This window comes from Vidua macroura, chromosome 14 (genome assembly GCF_024509145.1).
Source record: "Vidua macroura isolate BioBank_ID:100142 chromosome 14, ASM2450914v1, whole genome shotgun sequence".
In the NCBI taxonomy this organism is placed as follows: domain Eukaryota; kingdom Metazoa; phylum Chordata; class Aves; order Passeriformes; family Viduidae; genus Vidua; species Vidua macroura.
Genome location: NC_071584.1, coordinates 18,951,390 through 18,976,767, shown reverse-complemented (window position 1 = coordinate 18,976,767; position 25,378 = coordinate 18,951,390). Strand labels below are relative to the sequence as shown.

At 41.4% G+C, this 25,378-nt stretch overlaps 1 protein-coding gene across 1 annotated transcript in view; it reads right to left on the bottom strand.

Moving 5' to 3' along the window:
• The window catches only part of PCDH11X (protocadherin 11 X-linked), a 383,656-nt gene that overhangs the window by 118,815 nt on the left and 239,463 nt on the right, over positions 1–25,378 (bottom strand). Inside the window, exon 7 of the mRNA XM_053990341.1 lies at positions 769–967. Coding sequence (XP_053846316.1) covers positions 769–967 — 199 coding nt within the window. The remainder of the gene's footprint in view (positions 1–768; positions 968–25,378) is intronic.

Sequence of the window (25,378 nt, the reverse complement as noted above, 5' to 3'; positions counted from 1 at the left end):
GTTTTGCCCAGAACAGATGTATTTTCAAATCACTTATTAAGCCGCTAACAAGGCCTTAGAGGCTTAGAGACATTCAGGTGTCTCTTTATCAATGGCACGGTTCAGTTTAATCCAGATAAGGAGCCTCTGGACAATTAACAGCTGACTAAAGTTCAGTGGAGTCTCCAACTGGCTATCACACCACAGCACAGCACAGAGAGCAGAGCCAGTGCCCACAGCTCCCGATCCTGTTGATTTTGCCTCCCTGTTTCTGACATCACAAGAAGGCAGTGGCAATGGCAGAAGACGACAGACCCTTCTGAGATTATTACTACGTGCCATTGCTGCTTTTAAAGGGCAAATCAAGAAACCCTTATTTCTGGAAACTGCAGTCTTTTCACAGAGCTGCTCATCACCCACGAGTTCCCTGCTAAACTACAGCGCACAGTAGAGTCGGAGAGGGAAACGTTAAAAAATGTGAATTCCCTCAGCACAGTATTTATGACCATTAGGGCAGCAGCGTTAACCTCCTCACAAAGCTCCTCTGTGCACAGCACACCAGGTCCATAAAAACACCAGCTCATCCATAAACCCTTAACAGCTCCAAGTGTTTTACTCCCAACCGCCCGACCTCCCACTTTTAGAAACAGAACGCTTCTTCAGCCGCGCGAAAACCAACGCTCGCTTTTTATAATACCCGGAGGAACAAAAAGGCCCGTGACTGATTGATTGATTGATAGATTGATTGCAATGAGTGGATGGGTGAGATGAGCAGAGCTCTGCACTTACTGGACTCGGGGTCGGAGTTGCCGTCTCCCTCCGTGCGGCTGTTGGGGGACGCCTGCTCGTAGAACTCGTCCTGGGGGAAGCCCAGGGGCAGCGGGTGGGACGTGCTGGCCCCGCTCGTGGGCTCGTGGTCTCCGAGCCCGCTGTCACTGCAGCTTTCCTGGGAGCCATCTGGCAGGTGGAAGGTGACGCGGCGCTGGGGCTACAAGGAAGGAACAGAATGACAACGGTTTCCACCACGGAATCGGTAATTGCTCAATGCAGCCAATTTAGGAAATGTATTATTTTGGTTATCGGCTGAGGACGCGCTACCCGGAGTTGTGCACAATTTCAGGCTTTCATGAGCTGCTTTCAAACACGCTGCACCTGACAGCACTGCTTGCTGCTGCTGTTTTTTTTTTTTTTTTAAATGTAAGCCCTGATGCAAAATGAAAGATGCCTCAAACTAAAGAGATTCTGTCAGACTTCACAAGTCTTTGGATACCTTTTGAATATTGACTTGGAGGTTTCAATCACTTTTTGAGGCTCAATTTATTTCACTGCTGAGTTTTCTAGTTCTCAAAAAAACATTTTCTTTCCCATTAAAAGCTGTTCCACACTTTTGGGCCTAAAAAAATGTGACACATTTATAATGCCATTGGATTCTTCTGAGGCAGAGAAAGAACAAACAACAACAAGTCTTATGTACTGAAAGCAATTTTAATAGATTTTGCACAGGCGTTAAGCTAATGAATGAAAAGTAGATTCCCCTGCTCTTCTTCAGACATTTCATTACAACTCCTTTGATTTTCATTACACCACAGACCTGTACCTTAACTGTAAAAGGCTGGAAGCTGGGAACCAGGGAACTGAGGATGGAAAGCATCTCAGCCCAGACGTGGAAGGAAGGGCCACAGAAACAAAGAATCAGGCACAGGACAGAGTTTTCATTACCTAAGTGACCCTGCATGATTTAGGAACTGAATAACTGAAATGAAAATCTCTGCCAGTATTAAAAGAAAATATGAACAAAAAAATAACCAGCTCTCCTGCTCATTTTGATGTGTCTGATATACATGATTTGGAAACTTGAAACGGGAAGATTCAAAAAAATAACCAAAAACAAACTGCTTCAAGTATTCTTAGGTTGTTGTTACTCAAAATTCCATTTGAAAGGCAATGCAAAATTTTCTGGATGCAGAACTGCTGGGATTAGCAAAATTGAAGACCAAACTTTTGATGCAATTATGCAAAAAAAGTATGTAGTGTATATAACAGAGCAGATGTTGTCAGGGGTCCCTAGATATTTGGTTCCTATAGGGTGGCGGTGTTGAAAACATTCAATTACATTGAGTTTTTGCTAATTACATTGAGTTTTCAGCTCCTCCACTTTGGCAAGTCTCTTTTTGCCACAGTGACATTATTACACATGCCCACAGACAGCTGCTCTGCAGCGTGTGCAGCCAAGAACACGGCAGCACCAACCTCACCTGTGCAATCCCTGACAGATGAGAGTGACAGCACTTCCTAACAGCTACCAGGAAGACACTCAGGGCTTTCCCAGAAAACCTGTTTTAGTGCCTCACCACTGCTAATGGAGAGCTTCTCTCCTAATGTTGAACCTGCCTCTTTCTTGTTACAAAATAAATCACTTCTTCAGTCCCATCCATCATGGTCTGCTTATTCCCACTCATCTTTCTGGCATTTGGCACTTTATTCTGCTTCGGAATAAACAGACCTTATTATTTCAATCTGTCGGGTGCTCCTGCTCTCTCTGGCTGCTCCCCCTGTGCAGGAGCTTTGCCCAAAACCCTGCACCCAGCTCCAGCCAAGGTCCTGACAGCACTCAGCAGGATCGTTTCACATCTCCTACAGGCTCCTTTGCCATGGCAGCACAACACATTTGTGTCCTTGCCAACCATCATAATGCCCAGGTCCTCTTTATTGATCTCCTCCTTGTTCCCTTTTTGGTTATTGCCATCGATTGCTGCAGCCTAAGAGTGGCACTTTGCATTCATTGTTCCTGCCATTCTCTTTTTCCAGATGATTTCATCCGTTGCCTTCCAGTCCTGCTTTCCTGTTTATCAAATTTGCAGATTTTAGGCTCTCCCTCATTTGGCAGATCTTTGAGCAATATTGGAACAGATCAAGCCAAGATATTACAGCTCTGAAGAGCTGAACAGAGAATAGCTCCCAGTTCATGGGATGGAAATGGGAATGGACAACCCCTCTGTGACTGCTGGGACAGCCTGACAGCCCACTGGGAAAAGGTTCAGGTGGTGAAAGGGTCACAGCTAACACCCCCAAATGCCCCCATTGTACTTTTGGGGTCACCAGAAGAATTGTTCATTGAACTCCACAGCTGGCTGCCTGCAGCTGCCCCAGGGCTCTCTGCAGGTCTGGCTGGGACAGTGCTCCTGCTCCTCCTGCTGCCTTTTCCCACCACAGCTGGGTGAAAATGCATGGAGTGTCTCTGCACAGCCCAAAAACCCAGATGGCTCAACAGAAATTACCGATGTGTCCTCTTCCACTCCACTCCAGCTGCCTCTCAGAGCCCTATCCACACCAGCAGTGCCAATCAATTCTCTCCTCAAAGCCCAAATAAGTGAAGTTTTGTCGAGTTGATCCAGTGGAAATCATTCCTGCAATGTTTCTCATTCACTCCCTGCATTCAAAACTGCACCCAGCCTGCAGAGATGTACAGCTAAGACATGTGGAAAGGGAATGTGCTGTTTCTTTCATCTGAAATGAGTTTGGTATTCACAGTATGAAAAAAATCCACCTCCATTGCACGAGCTGTTTGTAAAAGCTGTATTTACTGAGGTTTGCACTGCCTTTGTGTTGTGTTATATCCTCTCCTCTCCAAGCTACCTGTGAATTTTAAGTATTCTTAAAACATTTTTAGCCCAAGTTTTAGCATTAGATACCAATACTAGCTTTTGAAAATGACTGGGAGCACAGTGGTTGTTGCTCTGTACAACTGGTTACTACTTTGTGCATCTGGGGTTCACTAAGTGTAAACAAAGGAATATTTCTTTTCAGGGTTCATTGTCAAAATACAGCAGAGGTTTTGAACCAGCTGACAGTAGAGGAGACCAGAAAGTCACCAACCATTTTTTAACTGCCTAGCCCAGTGAGAAAAAAACAAATCCCATACCCCAAGTAAAATTAAAAAAGTTACTAACTAACCCTCACGTTCAGTTAAAAATGGTAAATATTTAGCTGCTTAAATTGAGATGCTCTTAGTCAGAAAGATCAGACCCATATGATTTAAAATCAACTGGCATCAGCTAAAGGCTCATGATTTTAAATTTGATTGTGTCCCTGAGTGTGTCACACCTGATAACACTGATGACAGAGCATTTTCAGAAAAATTTATCAAGATGACAAAACCTCAGCTATTCTTCTACATGGCAGTGCTGCCATTTTCTTAATTCATGCAGGCGTCAGACAACGATCTGGAACAAGTAATTCTAATAAAATTTTGCCAAAAGCCGGGACTTATCTTCTGTCACAATTATTTTGGAAATTTCCTCCTTGAGGCATTTAAATTTCAATTTATAAGATTACAAAATATCCTCAGTCTCCAGCTGCTTTTCTATTTATCTCCGAAGGGAGCCAGCACCGATAGTAATAGAATAACAAGGATTATGGTTTGTTTTATTTAGCTGGATGACAGTTGGTATACTTTTTCAAAAAGAGAGAAATGCAAGCAAACCTATTATGTATTCTTAGAGGATTCTGATGTAGGAACTTGTAATACAGACAATTAAACTGATAGGGGACAATGAAGTGAAAATTTAAGGAAAAAAAACCATGCAGCAGTCTAGAGGTTCTCTGCCACATTTAAAAAATATTAAATTACTCTCCATTGGTATGAGAAAAACATTTTGCTTGCAGAGATGGCACAGACCAGACACAAATGCTGTCAGAGGTCTCATATGGCATTCACTGCCTTTGGTAAAAGCTGAGTGTGTCTGGAGGGATCAAATTATCTCAGAAAACCGCAAACCTTTTACTCTCATTATTGAAATTTATATGAAGACTGATCAAAGCCCCAAACTATTCTGTGTTCAATCTTTCACTACAATAATTAGACTGTGGCAGTGGGAATAATAAAAGATGAGTCTAAGTAAATAGCTTTGGATACACTGAAGGGATGATTTCTGGTATTATACACCAGGGGTTAGCCAATTTATAAGCAAAAAGGAAAAAAAAGGTAATAGAAAAAGCAGCAGATATCAACTGAGGAACATTAAACTATTAACCTTATTATCTTCATTCATTGAAGCAAATTAATATCCATTTAAAAGGAGATCATAAAGGAAAAAACATTACTTTTTAATTTATGCTGAATTAATTATATTATTTAGATGATAATTCTGATTTAAAACAGACCTTATTTAGGAGATGCTGTGAGACAGCACAAAAGAACAGGACTACTTGAACATTTCTCTCCACTATTAGCAGCCAGTAAATAAAGGAGTAGTCAAATAACTTTTTAATTTTCTCAGTCGCTTGTTTACTTCAAATGTTAGGAGGATATGAAATACCTTAAATAACCAGAAAACAACTTTCTTCAAGGATAAGCAGTAAAGAAGATCCCTAATCAGACTAGAATTTCCAGCTCCTATCTGTTTATCCTCAACTCTCACCTTTTGTTCCAAAACAGCAATTTTTGTTGCACAGGCTTTCATTGAGACAAACAGGACCCAGCAACTATCAGAGCAAAATTCTCAGAATAACATTAAAACAAACAGCCTGAGAGGATCCAACCATAAACCCAGTGGGAAATATGCCTTTGTGTTGAAACTCAACAGAGACAAGCCAGTATTTTCATTTTTCCTTTCCCCATGCGTCGAGCACAACAAATACAGCTCAAAGAGTTTCTCTTAACTCTTTTATAAGTCTATATTTCCCATAAGTTTTGCAGCCTGGCACATTAAATCTAAGATTTTATTACATTATTTTGATGGCTTTGTCATAGGCAAAATATATAACACGGATCATTATAATTTTTCACTCAAATTAAACTTCTCCATTTTTGCCAGCAGGGATCTGTATTTCTCTTGGACTATCTACAAAGATGCCAAATTGCTCACCACTATCACACACAAATAGAAACACTTCATTAACAACACATCATTCTTCCATTCACCTTTTCTAATTTAGCAGTGACCTTTTATGATTTATTTAATGGGTCCTGCAGTGATCTTGCATAGGAGTGGGTTTGGTTTTTTGGGTTTGGAGTGTGGGGTTTTTTGTTTGGTTGGTTTTTTTCCCAAAAAGAAAAATGAAGGGCTCATCTTCTGTGGGAAGGAGAGAGGCATTGTGCAAAGTGACAATACCCAGCTGATTTCACAAGTCCAATCCTAGTGGGTATTAAAATCAGTTTTTCCCCACCTCACATAAAAAAGCATCACCCCCAGCTGCCAACACCAATAACCTGAATTATCATCTCACACAGATGAAACTTGGTGAGCAAGCCCTTCTTTTCATTGAACAAGTTCAGATGTTCCAGACACTGCCCCAAATTTATTGGATGCTTCCCTTTCAGCTCCTGACTGTCTATTTGTTTGTCAAGTCAAAGACCTGCTATTTTCCCAATTTACCATATTTACCCTTTTGAACATTGGCAAGACTTTGCATTTTCAGCTCTTTAAAACTTCCAAGAGAAATCCAATAGAATCCTTTTGACATTCGTGTTATAAATTTTGCTAGTCCTCCTAATTTAATCTCATTAACATTAGTAATTGGTATTTTACACCCTCACTAATTACTGAAGGAAAATTCAGTATCTGAATGCCTTCTAAAGAGATTTTATAAATACTTTTGCTTTTTCTCACTGTGATTAAAAATCTTACTATTCCAAAGTAGTATAAGAGAAGTAAATAGTTTTAGGCTTTTGTTTTCATTGATTTAAATAACTCCTCCCACTTTGTTAATTTATTTAGATGCCAGAAGCATAACCTATTAATTTCAAAAAGGCAAATAAAAGCTGAGTTGGCTGCCCAGACAAATAGAAATTCAACGTGGGTGATTATCTTAGACAGATTTGTACATTTTCAATGAAAGTATTACTACCTCCACAGAAAACCAGCAGAACAGATGGTGCCCCTACACCTGCTCAAACGAAAATGACTTCAAATTGTCAGATCTTATGGCTGGATTCACGCACACAAAGAGTTCTCTCAAGTGATGAGAAATAATCTTGCAGGACTATCTTGTACCTCCAGCACTCACTTACTCGGGTGCCTTTCAGGACTCACACGTTCAGGTCCCTGCAGGCTCCTCTTGCAGGCAGGTAAAACTGCAGCGAGCTGATAAGGGAAATGTCAGATATTGCAGCTCTTGGCCATTGCAAGGGAGTTCTGTGAAACCCTTCCCATGCAGGCAGGAAAAGGAAGGGGTTTGTAAACAACACTTTTCTTTAAGAAGGAAATTTTCCGTTTTTTACTGAAGTAACCACGGGCTAAGCCAACACTCCCATCGTCCTCTCACAGCACTGAGGTCATGGAACAAACCCATTCCCCAAGTCATTGCTGAACAAACCCATTATGAACCTGGAACTTCACAAGTTTCTGATTAACAGCTTCAAAGGGTATTTATTTCCAGACGCTAATCCTCGTTGTACCAGAGTATCTCTCATAAGACTTTCCCCAGCAACATTTAGCAATTAAATTGTATTTTCTGAGCTTCTCGAAATAACAACAAAGAAATAAAAAGCAAATAAAAGTGAAAATAATATTTAAAGCATGTCAAACATTTTATTTAGCTTTTGAAAGGCAGTTATTGCATGCTAGATGTCGAAATGATAGCTGAAAGCATGCTTTTTAAAGTTTAATTCATCTAAGCCTTCAATTTGACATGTGATTAAATAAAAATTACACATGAAAGTTGCACTATGGCTGTGCTGTTGCTAAGTTTGAAAAAGAGGAAAATCTCAATTCTGATTTTTTTCTTTAATACATTCTTCAATTTCCATCATCTTTGATGTTATCGTCTTGAATGATTGACATCTGATAGGCAAGGCCATTCTATAGTTAAAAGAACATTGTAATAAACAATAACACAGAACCACTTCAGCAATATTTGGCATCACTTCTGACTGCTTCCCCAACAGCATGAACCTCTTCCAGCAGAACTATTGATTGGGTTTTATCAGATTTGTGAATTCTTTGTGTTAATATCGAAATGGAGGAGAATTTCCACTTTCATAAACGTACATGGGACTCTAGCTCAAATTTGGTTGTGCTAATTATTCATTTCAGTCGTGGCTCAGATAAATAAATTTCATGTTTCTTCATGAGCAAGGTATGGATTCATGGAATAATAAATGTTCCAGTGAATTACTCACAAACCTCCAGTGAAGTCCTTTTGTATCATAGTCAAGGCTAAGCCTTAAATGCAACCCTGAGGAGGTCATTAGGGCTAGAGAGACCTGGAAGAAACCTCAGGGACCTGATCCTATTTCCCTTTGCGACTTTTTTTTCCTGTTCAGTTTTTCCTGTAAAGGTCAAATCTTTCTGAAGCAACACTGGTGTGTGTAACCCCAGGAGCTGAACAAGTGTTCACTTGAAGTGGCCTGGTAATGTGCTTTCATCATTTTTGAGGCAGGAAATGGAGCTGTTCTTATTAATGCTTCCCAGAAAAAGGGATTTAGATCTAATTTTGGCTTGCAAGTGTGCCGAAGTCAGAAGCAAAATAAATTTGTGCAACAATTGTTCTTAACTTCTCCAGTTCAAGTAGTAGTGCAACACTTCAGCTGCATTTCACTCTATAACATAAAATATTTCCTCCCAGTGTGGATGATTATAAAACAGTTCATGTAGTGCAGACAAGCAGTAACTTTATGTTTGATTTGCACTCATGTAGCTGTTGAATTGAACTCATTTTATTATAGTTTAAAAAAATTAAAAAAAAAAAATAAAAGAAGCCTTTTAAAATGAGTAACAAGACAGCTCCTTGGCATGTCACTATCTCACTCCATTTGTTATGACAGCACACCTTTATTATAACAGCATTTTATTTGTTACAGCAGGAAATCTATAACGTTTGATATCAAGCGTTTGATTAGCTAGAATGGGAATTGATGAGAGATAAAATGCAAGGATAAAATGAATGTATTTCATTTTATCAGCAGCTGTCAAAAAAAGCACCTTGCTCTTTCTGGAGAAGGGAAAGAATGGACAAAAAGTTTCCCCTTGCCCAAAATGGACTCTGAGGAAACTCAAGACCTTCTTAGAGAGCAGTGAAAGCATTCTCGTTTCTGCTCTCTGTATCAGAGAGTTATCCTTGCAACTGTTATCCTTGTGGCCTTGAGAAAATCTCTTTTAACCACCTTGATTGCCCATCCTTAATTTTAAATTTACAGTGTGCTGGCCACCAAGGTCACCTCTCTGAGTGCATTCTCAAGGCAGCAATACTAACTGCACCTCTAGGTGAACTGGGTAAGGAAGAAGCAAGAGTTTACCTGCTGGCATGTATAAAATAAAGCTCTAGGCCAGAATTTGCAAGCAGTGATGCAGTTCATGCTGCATTTGATTTGCACAAAGTGAATTCCAGCATCTTAGGATGGACACTTTTATCAGCAGGACACTCTCCAGTGGACTCCAGTGGTCCAGGAAAATTTCTCTGGATCAAGAAAACTTTCACTAAAAGTTTTGTCCTGAAAGTCCCATTCCAATTGTGAAATAAAAGTTTTGCTCTCAATAAGAGAAGTCATTCCACATACTGAAATAAAGGAACTTTTCACGAGTTCCCTTTGCATTCTTTCAATCTTCTCTTATTGTAAATAGGAAAGATTCTGGGTGATAAATGCTATGGTGAACAATACTTTGGTTTTGTTTTAAACATCTGAAAGATCTATTTTTCTCTCCAAGTTGTTTTAAGAAAAAAGATTGTGGTTTATTTGATTAAAGTCAGAAATCTCCATTTGCTTCACTATTTTCACAGCTTATATTACCAGGGTGATAATGAATAAGATTTAGCTGTTATTTACAGTAGAATACATGAAATATTCAAAGTTACTAGAGTCTAACTACATGCTAATAATGCATTCTTAAATGGATGTCTGAAATATCTATTTGCAAATGGGAAGAATTTTGCAAATTGAAGTGCTGCATTGTATCACTGAGATCATCCCTCGCTCCTCCAGAGCGATGCCTCTGCAATTGCCCTTTCAGATAATCAGAATATATAACTGTCTTTCAGAATTCACCACTTGTGTCATTTCAGCAAAGCAAAATATAAAGCCATTAGCCTTCCCTTGTTCCTTAAATCTTCCCGGCTTATTTCCATATTCAGTGCAGCCATTCTTTAGCAGTGTTAAGATTACTCACTCATCTTGGAGCAAAACACAGCAGTACAAATTGCTGAGGAAATGCAGCACACGTTAATCTGCAGGAAGGAAGGATTGCAGTTCTGGGTGAGGGAAAAGGAGAGGATCCAGCTGAAGGCTGGGGAAGGTTTTTTTTCTGCTCACAGCCAGCCCAGAGCTGATGTTCCAGCTGAGCAGGGCACAGCTGCCCTTGTCCCATGTCACCACCCACACGTGGGACTCCTGCTCTGGAGCTTCAGTGAGAGCTCAGCTCTGAGCAAGGTCACTTCTGGACTGGCCTCTGCCACCAGGACCTGGCTCTGCAAAGCCCAGACCTGGACCTGGGCAGCACCCCTGGCAAACAGGGCAAGGGGAAAGGTGTGAGCTGCAGCCACACACAGGAACCAGAAACCCAGGCAGAACTTCACTTGGTAACTGCAGCAGCAAGAGAAAGGTGCTAATGCAAAAGTACTCAAAGCACCAAGAGGAAATAGCAGAGAAGTCCTAAAAGTGAGGGTTGGGCATCACTGGAGGGCAGCTCCTCCTCATGGGGCTGCTGACTGTGCAGCCCAGACACCCAGAGCCTCTGTCACAGTGCTGAGCAGAGCAGTGCTCTGCTTAAAAACAGCTTGGTCCCAAGCCACTTACTGCATAAACCCCAAAACTGCAGTGTTGTGTGCTCACAAGTAGCACAATCCTCAGTCTGAGTCCCTGCGTCTTTGGAAAGTTCTCGAGTGCCCCAAGGAGCTAAGAAACCCGAGGGGCTGGCAGGGAAGGGCAAGAGCACAGCTAATGCTGCTCCTGCAGCTCCCTGGGTGCTCTCAGAGCTACCTCTGATCCTCACCTGCCACACACAAGATTAACACCTCTACAATCGTTACTTCAGGATTATTCAAACTTCATGTACAGCTCACTTAAGTCAGAGGTAAATATTATTCTCCATACAAGCCGCATTAAACTTGCAACCCATAAATCTGAAGTGCTTTTGCAAGGCTGACACCAAGGTCAGGATCAGGAAAGGGAACTGCTTGCTCTGCTTGATCCAGAAAGGCAGAAATCCCTTGTAACACGCAGCCATGGAGGAGCAAATGCAAGGCTTTAGGTCTGCTCTGTGTTCCTACAGCTCAGGGGCAGGCAAATTGCTGTAGATATTTGAGAACCAGGGAGGATTTTGGAATAAAGCAGCAGGAAAAGTGTTTGTGAGGAAAGGCAATAACATTAATGTGGGCAAAGCTGGCATAAGTCATGTGGGTAACAGGGGGACACTGTGGGCATGGGCACCTTCCTCACACAGCCACAGACTCGCACTCCTGCATCAATTACACTGCCCAAAACCCATACTGAGTGCCCTGGTTGCTCACCCTGAAATCATCATTGTGCAGAAATTTTCCTGAGTAAAGAACTCCATTTCATTCTTCTCTTTAAGGTATTTCTTATTTTTGTTGGCATACAGCATCTGGGCTTTGCACACAACAAAATGCACCTCACACATTTTTCAGGCAAGAACATGTAAATACAAACTTGCAGCAATAAGCTTGTGCTCTTTCTCCTACTGTTTTTAATTAATTTGACCTTTGGGCCTATTTTTGTCAATTCAGAAGGCAAATTGCAATCAGAAAAAAAGCTATGGTGCAAATATTCCATTCTGCAAGTCACTTGCTAAACAAGTAAGCAATAGAGGAAAATCTATAGCAAGCAATTAGCATTATGCTTTCCAATTATTTTCTTTACTTCACAAAACTCATTAATAACTTTTAGTAGGTAAAATTGCAGCTAGGAACCCTCCTACACCTCAAGTGTATTATATTCTACCTTTGCCCAATAGAAATTCTTTTGATGTACTGGAAATCTTATTAATAGATTCACCAGAAAACAAGTATGTAAAGCTGGCAGAGGCAATTGCAAGAGGTAAAATGAATGTAAATGACAGATGAAAGAAAACTTCCATGCCATTCAGATCAATACAAACAAAAGTGCTGCAGCAGCCACAGCAGAGAGATGAAGGGAATTCATCAAACTTGTGTTTCAGATTATTTGTCCTGTTCTAAATGCACCCTCTCTGTTTCGGAGCTGTGTTACCCAATTAATACTACATTAAGATTCACTCCTGCAGGGGCTTTTTCCTTCTGGTGCTGAAGAGAAGTTTGTCAGTGCACTCAGATCTGGGGGGAATGTAGAGGCAGCTTCTTGCTTCTAAAGATTGTCATTTGGAAAGCCTGTAATTGCAGCACTCAATAATTTCCCAAATACTTAAGCCAGAATTAATTATCCCTGCTATTATTGCAGGAGTATGGATCTTATGCTGGGTATGATGAAGGGAATGTGTGATAGAACATTTTATTGTGCTCAGAGCATGCAGTGGGTGTGCAAGGCACTTAAAGCATCAGAAGCAACAAGCTCCTCTACTTCAATTATATCTCAGTATGCTCTCCAGACATCTGCAGAATCAGCTTTGCTCATTTTGTGCTCTTTGTTGTTGCCTTATCAAACACGTTCAGGACCTTTCTTTACACCAGAGACTAATCATAATTTTTTTAAGAATCCTATTTTGTTTAAAATCATATTGGTTCTTAGTGAAAAGTTAGAGGAAAGCAAATGCTTATTGTTAAACATCTTGTGTTTGAACAGTTTGAAATGCGTTTTCGTTAGGAGTCAGAAATCAAGGCACGTGATGGACTTCAGCAACTCCCTTTAATGGAGTGCATTCTACAGTTCTTTGGCAGTTTTATATGATGTTGAGGAATCAAAAATACTGGTAGCTACTGTTATAGCTAATCGCCCAGGATTTTTAAAAAATCTCTTTATTCAGAAGTGAGGGAATGCCTGAGGTGAGCCAGGAAGGGGAGGAAGAGCTGCACAATTGGTTATAGGTGATTCAGCTGCAGAAATACAAATTGTAATCTATAAGACGTTTAGACATTTTGAGATCCATAACAAAGTAAACACACAACCATGGTATTTGCAATGGGGAAATCAAAACCACAAGGAGATGAAGCTCCAAACTCAGACTTTTGCACAGAACATAAACTAAAGGAACTTTGATCTCTTTCTTGTGCATTGAAAAGAAGAAAAAACAACTTTTCTTTTTTTTTTTTTTTTTTTTTTTTTTTGATAAAAAACAACCACCCCCTCTCTGAAAACCCATTGCCTGCCTGCAAGTCCGTGGAGTAATATTAAACTCTTGAAGTAGGCTCGTTGTTTGAAAGAATGTTGGCAGCATTGCTTTGGTTTCAAAGCAGTTCTTGGAGAAACCAGAAGCAAAAGTGCAGCCTGGAGCACACCAGCTGCCTCTTCCCAGAAGTTCAAAAGACTTGGGCTGTGTTGCTGTAGATAGCTGACACACAGACAGGGATGGCTTTGCTGGAGAAATGTCCTGTCACATCTCAAATGAACACAGCCCAAATCAGCACAGATTTCAGTCCGTGCTTGTGTGGCACAAAGGGGACCCAGAGCAGCACTTGGTCCCCCTCACCTCCATCCCTGGAATTGCCTCTGGGGCTCAGGACCAGCACGTGTCCATTTGTTCCATAAGAGAAATAATGGCTAAAGCTGAGAGTCTCTGATGGAATATATCAGGCAGCTGTGGCTGTGATTTCCCTAGCTGGGAGGGAATAATTTCCTCGTTTGTTCTGCGCCCTTGTGCTGGCCCTCTGTAACCCAGCCAACACATTCCCTCTCTGCCTCGTTTACATCCCTGCCTCAAAAGAAATTCTCCATTTTTCCCCCACAGTTAAAGACTGTAAATCCACTCTTGGTAGTGGCTACAGTCCAATTCCCAGCTGACTCCCCCAGGACTCACAGAAGAAAGAGAAGACAAACAGCAGCTACCAAAGAGGGCTCTCCAGCTCCAATCAATAATTTGCATGTCTCTACAGGAGCACATTGCCCTATCAGCATAACTGTGCGAAGTTCCTTATCAGTGATGTACTCTCACACTTTCCAGGTAGACATTAAGCATTTTCACATCCTGTGGGTTTTGCATGGCAGTAAATTTCCTTCTCCCAGCAACCCAAATGTACAACAACTGCCCCAGACTGACAACAGGTGTTAGAAATGTGAAAAACAGCCTATAGCATAATAGTATTTGCACATATACATCATTCTTTACTTGAAAGGGCTTTAGAAATATGAATTCCATTTCAGAAGAAAAGAATAGAAAAGACAGTTGTTAAAACAACTGCAACAAACCAAAGCACAAATGGCTATGCCCTCTTGACTCTCATGACTGAGGCTGTCACTGGCAGAATCCAAAAATGAAATTGAGAGTCCTGGGCAGAAGGGACACTCTTAGGCAAGTTGCAATCACATCTCACACCCTCCATCTAGCATGCTTTCCCTGAGAAAAAGCTATTCTCTCTCAAGATATACCAAAGTAAATGATTTACATTTCAATAAACTATCACAGACTACCCCAAACTGGGAGTGATGCTTGTGCATCTTACAAAGATAATGCACAGAAATGCAACATCACTTAAAACAATATCAACCCTGGAAGAAAGTGACTCAATAAAATGTTTTCAGAGTAATTTGGCCAATACCAGCAGGTACCCACTGAGGGGTAATGGAGCCTGTTTCAACGGAGCCAGATGGATTAAAAACCTCTATGAGAACATCATCCAACACTAAAGCTCTGTGAGCTACATGATAGAACAATAATGATCTTATCTGCTCTAACCAGACTGAAAACCTGGTGACTGCAGAAGATGTGTTCTGCAGTCTATTCCATCTGTGAGGAACAGACATCTTCATTAATGGAAATCTTCAAATCAGAGCTGAGAAACCCGTGGCTGAGGAAGGGATGCCTTGACAAGCAAAGTTCCTGCTGAAATGCTCTGCAGGTTCATGAAGCTGAAGATTGAGCCATAACAATTATCTGCTATCCCCTGTAAATGTGTCTTTTTCCTGCTCTGCAGCTGCACTGACAGCAGTGCTCCCACCAGAGTTTGCCCCTCATTCCACTGAGTTTTGGGAGAGCCTGAAATCTGTCCTGTCCAACAACTTATCAGCTCTGCAACAGAGTGCAGGACTTACATTAGAAGCATGGATGCTCCTGTCAGCAAATCAATCTTGAATCTGCTCAGACTTTTAAAATGTTCCAAAGCAGCACCACCATACCCCAACAGGTACCTTATCTGCATATAGGACACTTGAACCACACCTTTCCCCCAGCCCTGCCTCCTCCAAACAGCTGCTGGGTGAAATGAGTGATAAAAGCTCCAGTAAAATCCAGATTCATAATCTAAAACATGGTAACAGCAACCGGTTTGAAGATACAAAAAAAAAAACAGGGCTACAGCTTGACTCCTGATAAGCTGCCACTGGCAAAACCAGATCAGGGAAAAAGGGGAGATTATTTAAATTTTAAAGTTTCCTTTCACAAAGAAAACATTAGTAGAGAAGTAGTCAGTGATTTCCCTGTATCAGTCTTGCAATTCAGCATTGACACAACTTGTATCAAACCATCCAAACAAAGAGCACTCTACAGAAAATGACCAAAGCATTTTCCAAAAGACTCTAACCAAAGAGTGCTTCCTCACAAAGCTTTGTGACATTAAAAGAATGCTGAAATGTTTTACTGCCATTTATTTCACACCCAAGCAGAGCAGCAGGGCTGTGCCCAGCCCCAGGCCCATCCCAATTTTTTTTCCCAGTGAGTTTCTGCAGTAGCAGAGGCAGGAGGGAAGGGAGCTGCTCACAGCGAGGGCAGAGGAGCTGCCTGGGGCAGGTATCAATAGGACACGGAGGGAAGAGCCTAATGGGGGACCAAACAGAAAAGCCCACATTTCCAGCACCAGCCTGGAGGAAATCAAACAACAACACAGGCAAATCAATGCAAATCAAAATCAGCCACCAGGCATCACATCCTCCCAGAAAGGTTGATTTTGTCCGAGCTTGCATCCCTGACTCTGCTACAGCTCCAGACACAAACGCTCCCTCATGAGCAGCTGAAGCATTAAAAATAGCCACTCTGAGTGAGGGAACAGCAAATTTACCTCAGCAGATTCTGTGTTTAGCTTGAGTTATTGCACAGGTAACCAAACATTCTGCCTAATCTTTAACACCAACCTGTGCAAAACCATCTATAAGCCCTTCCTCTTCCCATAGCAACAAGCCAAGAGTCCTCAGTGCCTCGTGGATAAGAGGATGGTGGCAAAGAATTAATTCCCCTCCCAGTGCTTGCAAGAAGCTGCTGTGGAGTCCCACTGCTGGGGATGATTTTCTCAACAGGCTCCTGAAAACCACATTAGCTCTCACACCAGCCTTTCTTCAATTATGTCATGTTCTTTTTCATCTCGCCACAAGCAGCACATGGATTAACCAAGTTCTCCAGCCATTTTAAAGCCTTTAAAGAACCAAAAGTAATCCCCCCAAGAGGGCAAACTGAATAAAACTAAACAAAACAAAAAAGAAAAACCAACCCAAAACAAAACAAAACAAAAAAAACTTCAACCAAACTCCTTTTTAGTTTCCTTATTTGTTTGTTCTGGGATAACTTCTGGGAATATTTAGTGATATCGTAATTAAGTCCAAAACAGGAAGCAGAATAAATCAGGCTAATCCCAGACAGCTGAAAATGTTGTGCCCTCAGACTTTTACTGTTTTGTTCATTCAAAATAATTATATCATTAGATAGTTTGACTTCTAAACTATTTTAAGAAGACTCTTGATAATACCCATAAAAAGAACAAGCTAATTTGGTTTTCTCATAGGTTCAGTAAATGAAAAATACTGAAACTTAATGTGATTTTGGACATATTTTCCATTGCAGTTGGTAGAGATCTCAAACATTAATGCAAACAAGCAAACAGATTTTTCCTTCTTTTATATATTTAAGGGAAATTTGCAAAACGCTAAGCTGATTAAAAATAACACAATAAAACTGAAAAGGTCAAATTCTGCTGTTAATGCTGGCTGATCATCACCTCCAGGCTGTTCCTGCCCCACAGGACAAGACAGAGACACCCAGACAGGGACAATGAGCATTCACCTCCCTCCTCTGGCCTCCTTCAAGGGGTGCCCCTGAACTGGGAGGCACCAACTGAAATATCTGCGGCACCCATTGCTTGCCAAGGCAGTCTAAGGTCGATTTTCTCCCTCTCGGGCCTGTTTTGGAGCTCAGAAATCCAGCACAGCCCCTGCCACGTGCTGCCCAAGCTCCCACCTGCCCTCCAAGGGAGCGTGTTTGCAGAAAAAGCTGAAAGCCAGATCAATTTGGAGAAGTGAGAGAGGGGCAGACAATTAACTCCAGCCATGGGAAGTTGCACAGTCAATGTCTCCTCGGTGCAAGCTGACATCTGACAACAGGTTCCCACTGAGATGCCCCCACCAAAGGCAGAAAGTTCAATTTTTGCAATTTATAGTTTAAAGTGTAATGATTTGTGTTATCTCAGCCAGCTCAAAACTTGAGCCAAACAATCAATGACACTTTTCCCATCCAGGAAAATAAAGCATTGGGCATCCAGGGTGGCTTGGGGTGGGTGGTTGTTTCTTTGCTTTGTTTGTGGGTTGGTTTGTTTGGTTGATTGGTTTTTAAGTTCAGCAGAATGGAAATTCAGGAGCCCCCCATGGGTCACACAGGAGCCCCCAGGTTCCTGTGTTTACAACACCTGGGTTACCCCTGGATGTATTTTTAAGTTGCTCCATCCAAGCCAAGCGTATTCCCTGGATTTTCCCAGGAGCAGAAAGGGTGTGAAGGAAGGTGAGTGCACACCAAGGATGACTGTAGCAGGAACAACTAAATACCTAAACCATGCGTGGGTATTCACCTCTGAGCAATCAGATGATTTTTGTTAAGGAGAAAAATAATGAAAAAAAAGAGATCTAGACATGAGGATGGGGCACAACAGAACCTCAATTTATACCCAGAAACTGTTTATGTTCAAAGAGACATTTATCCCCCCTGATTAGGTGACACTGGTCCATGCCTATGAATAAAATATCTGTTAGACATTCTATTTTTCAGATGTATTTATACTGTGTTTACACTTTTGACATGCCTATATAATTTGTCTGTCAGAACCACAAAGCTTGGAGCAGACTAAATCTGCCTGTGTGGAGGGAATTGCAGTAGGCTTTACCGTAAGAAATGAAAATTTAAGGATTAGTTGTGCAATATCTTCCTGCATTATTATAAAAAGTCCTACTTTAAAAAAATTATCATATAGCAAAATTTCTTTATTTCAAAGCTTTTAAAGAAGAAATGAAGGAAAGAATGAGATACTTCTTAATCAAAGAGTTGGGAAAAAAAAACAACTCAGAAGTTGCCCAAAGTAGTTTAGCTGCTTTTCACTCCTCAGCTATGCAAAGGTTGCTCACACTCTGATCCAGTCCTAAAATCAATGTGATGACCAGTATATTGGCCAGCCATGCATCTTAATAAATGAATCTTCATTAAGCAATCTCCTAACTCCTTCAAGAGCTGGTCTGGCACTTGCAAATGCTAACCAGAAGTCAGCAGTAATTCCATAAATAATAATTTGTGACTGAACTGCAACCTCTCCTTTGCATTCATTATTCACTGCAGACTGTGACTCAAATCAGCCCATTGTGAGCAAAAGACATCTTATTCCAGAGAGAGTTTAAATAGACAATTTGCCTTGGTACGGCCTCAGAAACCAGACTCCAAAGTTAAGCAGAAATCTTCAGGGCCTGACCTTTGGCAAAGCACACGAGCGACAAACAGGGGACAAAGCCAGCTGGTGTCACATCTCCACGGCCACAGCAGGAGCTCAGAAATATCACCTGCTGATTCTCAGGAGCTACAGCTAACTCAGTAAGAAAAAACAGGAATATTTCAGGGACAGGCTGGCAGGTTAGCTCCAAAAAGGTCTATTATTCACTTGGGTCTAAGGCTGCAATCGCGGGCGGATTTTGTCCCCATCTCTGCTCGCATGTGTTCCTCATTATTGCTTCAAATCTTACTTTTACAGAATCATTGATCCATTCTAACCCATCAGATTTCTAGAGAGCTTGGAAAATCACATGAAAGCCTACAACTTTTGAAAAAAAAAAAAAGAAGGAAAATACTTCAGAAATATAGGGAGAATTATTATCGTCTCACTTCTCCCTTTTTTTTTTTTTTTTTTTTTTTTTTTTTTTTTTTTTTTCTCCAGTAAAAACAAATAACCACAATCACCACAAAAACCAAGGGACAGAACTGGACACAGTGCTCCAGGTGTGGCCTCAGCAGGGCAGAGTACAGGGGGAGGATCTTCCCCATGAGCTGCTGGCCACACTCCTCCTAATGCATCCCAGGACCCCCTCGTCCTGCCTGGCCCCAAGGACACAGAGCCCAGCAGAACATTTCCAAACACGAAAATCTAAACAGAGAGGCCTGTGGCAGCACACAGTTTATGAAATGGGATACTGTGATTATTTAAACTGTGCTTAAAACGATCAAATCAGCATTCCATTTATTTCCTTAGACTTGGGGGACGAGTCCACTTAACAGACTCTGGGATGTTTAGCCTTTGGCACAGAGGGGAACGCTTTCAAGCTTCTGAAAAGACGAAATCTATTATATAGACACGGTGATCAAATTACATGTTTTGGTGGTGAAGCACATATGAGAGACTGCCCAGAGACTGAGACTCATCAGGAAAACATTCCTGTATGCAATTTGATTAGCAATCAAGGAAGAGATAGAAAAAATGGGTGCAGAAAATCACAGGAGGAAAGAGCGCTATTACACTTAATACCTGGAATTACTTACAAATGCTCATTGCAAATTACTCAGAGTCCAGACTTCCCTCTCTGTGTGCTCTGTGCTCAACACCCTCACCACACACAGGCCTGGTGGCTCTGCCCAAAACTGAACATTGAGGATGCAGAGAAAGCACACAAATACACATTTCATCCCTGTGGTTCATTAGTAAGAAGAATTAACCATTATTTTCAGCATTCAGATATCTCACTGCTGGGCACCTTCCAGGACCCATCCCCAGGTAAGGAAAATGAGCACAGCAAAGGGCATGAGAAAAACCAGAGTTGGAGCTGCAGGTACCAGCCTGGGGATGAAGGACTGGTGGTGTAACAAGGGGAAGTTTGCAAAAAGCTAAATGTGAAAAAGACAGCTCAGGGTTTCAGCTTACTGTGGTGAAAGAGAAAAGAGAGAGGTTTACTCTGTGAAATGCTTGCAGGGAATAAAACTGCTGCTAACTCCCATTTTTCCTTTGCTATGCAGCCTAGGAAGTCTATAAATCTGGAAGTCTTCTTGCCTTTACTATTTCCCACACAGGGCAGAAGCTCTGGGCTAAGCTCAGCTCAGAGCTCAGGTGTTGCCAGGCTTTGCTGGACGTGCCCTGCTGGGCTGGGCTGTGTTTGCTCTGCTTGTTTGTCTGCTTGGAACACTCTCAGAAATGCATGACTGTTTGTGAGCTTCTGGTTCAGGGAAATAGCTACTGTTTTATAGAGACACATAAAAGTACACGAAGCTAATAACCAGCAGCACAGGCAGACATTCTGGGGAAGATGAGCTGGCTCTGACTGCAGATGAAGTGCAGCACAGGGGAGGAGAGCAGGCAGGGCATGACCCGAGGTGGAGGCCCTGAAATAGCAGGCACAGGGTGATATTGGAGGGACCAGAGGCACAAACCCCATCCCTTTAGAGGTGAATGCACCCCTGGGAGCTTTAGGGTTAACAAGGAGAAAGAAGAACCAGTATCCAACATCATTGCATATAATAAATTTGGGCCCAAGAAGTCATAGGAAGAGCAAGGTGGGGGATATTTAACAAGCAGGTAAAGAGAGCCCTGGCTATAGTGCAGGGTGGGGAAGAAGAAACCATCAGCATCACATTTCTGTGAAGGGATTTGAATGCTCCTCATTGAAGTATTCTCACTTCCCTCCAGAATGAAACCACTGAGCAGTGAGAGAGTGTAAAAGCAACAGAACAGCTGAGAGAGGGGCAGATAAAAGAAAGCTGGCATTTATTAATTTTAACTGCATATAATTGGAATTATAAGTGTAAGCATCATTATAACTGGGTTAATAAAAAATTATTTAGACCACTAAGACCTTAGTTAGACTAACAAAATTCCTTTGTTTTCACAGCAAGAGGATTTTGACTGCAAAATGCTGGAGGATTCAAGCAACCACCTCTGTAATTTGGATGCAACAAACCAGTACCAGTGGCAGTGTACAAGAGCATGTTTGTGGAAGCAATTGGGAAAGATGCTTACTCACTTGAGTGACTATGAAAACTGTCACATTAAACCTCTGCCCCCACCCTACATCAGCTCTCTTTCAGAAAGTGGAATGGAGAAACTAAATTGGAGTAACTGGAAAAGAACAATATTGATCTCATTCCTTACAGAGTTAATTAATGTTGTTCCTTCTTCCTAAATATCTGGGTTTAGTATGTTTCCCAGATTAACTAAATTATGTTATTTAAGATGATTTAGAATGCATTTAGAAATACCTGTTTACCTTCAGAAGGAAAACAAAATTGGCATAGAATAGCAAGAAAACTTCAGCACCTCACTACAATGAATACTCTATAGCCATGTAAACACTATTTAAAAAAAAAGGAAAAAAAAAAGAATTAGCTGTGCTGATGCTCATATAAATATAATTAAATTTAATTAGTACAATAGGACCTTTGCCCCTGGTGAATTCTTCATCTCTCATTCTCAAAGGTGTGCTCCTACCATCTCTCTGAGAAACACAACCGCTGCCTCAAAGCCAATTCTGCAGCAAAATTTGTGTAGTTCACTGCTCAAAGCCCCTCCCAAATTTTCACAAGCAGCAATGAGAGTAAGGGAAGACGAGAAGCAGCCATGTACTCTCGATGAAAATAAGATCTGAATTCTTAACAGGTATCTCAAAAGACTGGACAATTTTCCTTCTCAAAATCTTTATGAATACTAATTTTGCTAGCTGATAGTCAGAACCTGTAGCAAACAGTTCACTCAAGTTATAATCACCCCTCCATGTGCTGCAGGCTGCTGCAAACCCAGTGTCTTGAAATCTAGCACCCAGCCAAAAAAATATAATTAGCTGTGATAAAAAGTGAGTTAAGCCCTTAATCAATACCCTTTCAAGCTGTCAGGACAGAGTGCAGCAAAAAGAGCTGGTGAAACTAATGAGCTGGAGCTCCAGCACCGAAGGAGTTCCATCACCAGAGCATTGTCAGAGTCAAGGGGGAATCATCCCAACCTTTGCAGCTCCAAGTGGGACCGGAGCAGAGCAATCCTGAGTGCACCCCTTTGTTTCTGCAGTCAGTCCATGGGCTGTGGTGTCTGGGGTTTTCATTATTCACCTTCTCCACCGCTTAAAACCAATGCGAAAAAAGGTTGAAAACCTACTTGAAAACTTAATTTGCTCTGTGAACAGTGGCAATGTTTGCAGAAAAGCAGCAGGAGGCTGCAGAGAGGATGACGGGGTGTCGGATAAGGAAGAACAAAAATGTGCTTCTCTCCCAGTCAATACCCTCCCGCCACGTTTGCCACTCCAGCTCAGCAGGGCTCACACCTTCCTTGCAGCACTGAAAAATGGATTGGGATGTGACAGACAACTGTGCATGAGACAGCTCCTAACTTTCAGCATGTGTTGATGCCCAGCACAAGACAGTTATCTTCCCAAATCCACAAACTTTCTTACAGCGACCATTTAGAAACAGCATGGAGAGATTATTTCTGAGCAAAAGTAAGATATGAAAAAGTAAGAAGAAAATACATGTCACTGGACCTGTCATAGGCTATAATGAAAGGGTGATAGAAAGCTGAAATGTAGAAATATAATTAGACATCCATTCTTGACTTATTATTCCTTTTAACAGCATCACAAACAATGTAGCATCATCAGAGACACAACTTTTCTGACATTGTGGCCACCTTCTCAGGACTCACCAGGACAGCTGTCTCCACATATGGCCATTCTATTTTTTTTTTTTTTTTCTTTTAGTAAATTACCTTTATAAGAGGAAGTGAAACTCAATCCCCATAAATTTTTCCATAAATACCAGGACTGAAATACAAAAAAAAAAGGATAACATCCCATCATGCCAGGACAGCACCCTAAAATGAACCAAATGCCTGGGGGAAATTCAGTAATACTGTGAATGAAACATCTGCATCTCTTTAGTAACATTATATGAACATGAGTCTGAGTAACATCAAATCAAATCAGGATCAGCCTGGCAAGGAACCATCACTGTGCCATCACTTCCTTTATTCCTTCACTCAGTGGCAAACCGGAGTGCCAGCATTTTGGACAAGGAATTTTATTTATCTCTGTGCAAAGAGAATTAAGGATTCTGGATACAAATCTAATTCTGGCATGAGGTCTTTGCCTCTTTGCAGGTAAATTTTGCCTGGCAGTACAAAACTTGGAGCATTTAACTCAGCGGGCAGCCAGGCAGTGCTGGTAATGAGGAAAGCTGGACATCCGAGCCAGTTACAAGCTGCCATCAGAGTGCAGGAAATACTGCACAGGTAATTCAGGAGAGGAAATTCACAGCGATGAAAGCTTTCAGATGAGCAGAAAGGGAGGTGAAATTTGTCAAGTGGATCTGTTCGTTAAGCCTGGCCCTGCCAGGTGTAGTCTGGAATGTTCTCCCCTCAATTCATGCCCAAGCACGGCCGTCCGCCCTCGCGGCTGCTCACCGCGCCTTGCTGCGCTTTTCAGCCCTTTGGTGTCTGCCTAATTTCACATTATTTATTGTTTGTGTGGGAGTGGTGCCAAAGTAACAAACTGCCTTTTGGGAAATGGTCTGACACGTGTGAAAGATGCCTGCAGGATCTGTCCTGCAGAAGGGCTCAGTTCCAAACTTCCCCTCTCATCACCCCCGCAGAGGATCGGCTCCGGTGCCTCTAAAGGAATCACACAGAAGTCAGCCCACATCGTGCTACTAAAGCACACTGAACTCAAAGGGGACACATTTTGGGAGGGTAAAGCATTCTGAAAGTATTTATGCAAAACCTAAACCACACATATGCTCTGTTTCTGCAGGACCTGATCCAAAAGTTTAAAGACCTCAGCCAGTTCTGACAACAGGGACAGAATCCAACACAAACACAGTCCTAGGGATTGCTCGTGACAAGTCAGGGATCCTCCTTTCTTGCCAGAGCAGTAGTCTGATTCCTTTTCTTAAATTATGGCAGCAAATACTCTGAAGTGTTCTGGAGCAGAGAAACTACACTTTTTTTTGGTTTTTTTTTTAGCTACTTGGTATACAGTATAAGAAAGGAACAAAATTAGCTTGGAACATTCAGTTCTGCCTCAACATAATTGCCAGAATCTATGGAATGTTATTTTGAAAGAAAGTTTTAGGTAATAGACAATTTTTATTAAAAATTAAATGCATGAGATGGAGAAATTTATTACTATTATTTTCTTTATTATATGTTACTGTGAGGGGTTTTAAATGCCTAAATTTAATGCTCCCTTAGAAGCAATTTACTTCCTGGAATTATTTCCAAAGACTTCATCAGAATGTTCCTTCCTGAAGAGAAATCAGTGTTATCCTCACTGAACCTGAAGCACAGCAAGAAGAGGTGACTTAAAATGCCAGAGCCTGAACCAAAGCAGAAATCTTCCAGAGATCTCTACAAACCCAACTCCTTAACACAGCCTCAGATATACAGTAAAATCTTTCTGAAAATAATGCTATTTATGAATTCTGAAGTGTGATGTGGTAATGAAGAGGAATGTCTTTCCTCTTCTCATCAGTAATGGGGTTTGTCTAAGAGAAAAAGATGCTCTTGTTACTGTTCTCATTAGACACATTCTGAGGAAGGTGGTCACGTCTGGCCAAAATGTCCTGCAGTTCTTTCAGTCCTAAAATTTATAAACAGATCCAGGAAACCTATTTTTTTTTTTTTTTTTATTAAAATGTGATAACTATATTTTCTGCCCAAATATAGACAACGGAAGACATAATTCAATCCATGCTGAATGTCATTCAAAAAACCCTGAGAATAATGGAGCCTCCCCTATAAGAAAGGCAATCCTAAGACTAAGAAATCAAAAGACCACCAATTTACTTTTCAGTTTTTAGCTGAGCAGACTCCCAGTGCAGTTACAACTCGCTGGAGCTCGTTAGTATCCCTGTTCAACAGGAAATTAATTTGAACCATGACAACAGCACCTATAATGGCAATTTCAGTCTAAGGGAAGTGTTGAATCCTGAGCAGACAATGCTCAGCACGAGGGGCATCAAATGTATTCAGTGCATAACCTCACACAAAGAGTCAGATAATTTTGCTTGGATGAGAAACGAACACTGGAAAACAATACTGGATCTCCATTGTAGCTGAATTTAAAAGCACAATCAGAGCACTGGGAACATTCATTTTTTCAATGATTCGAGTCCCT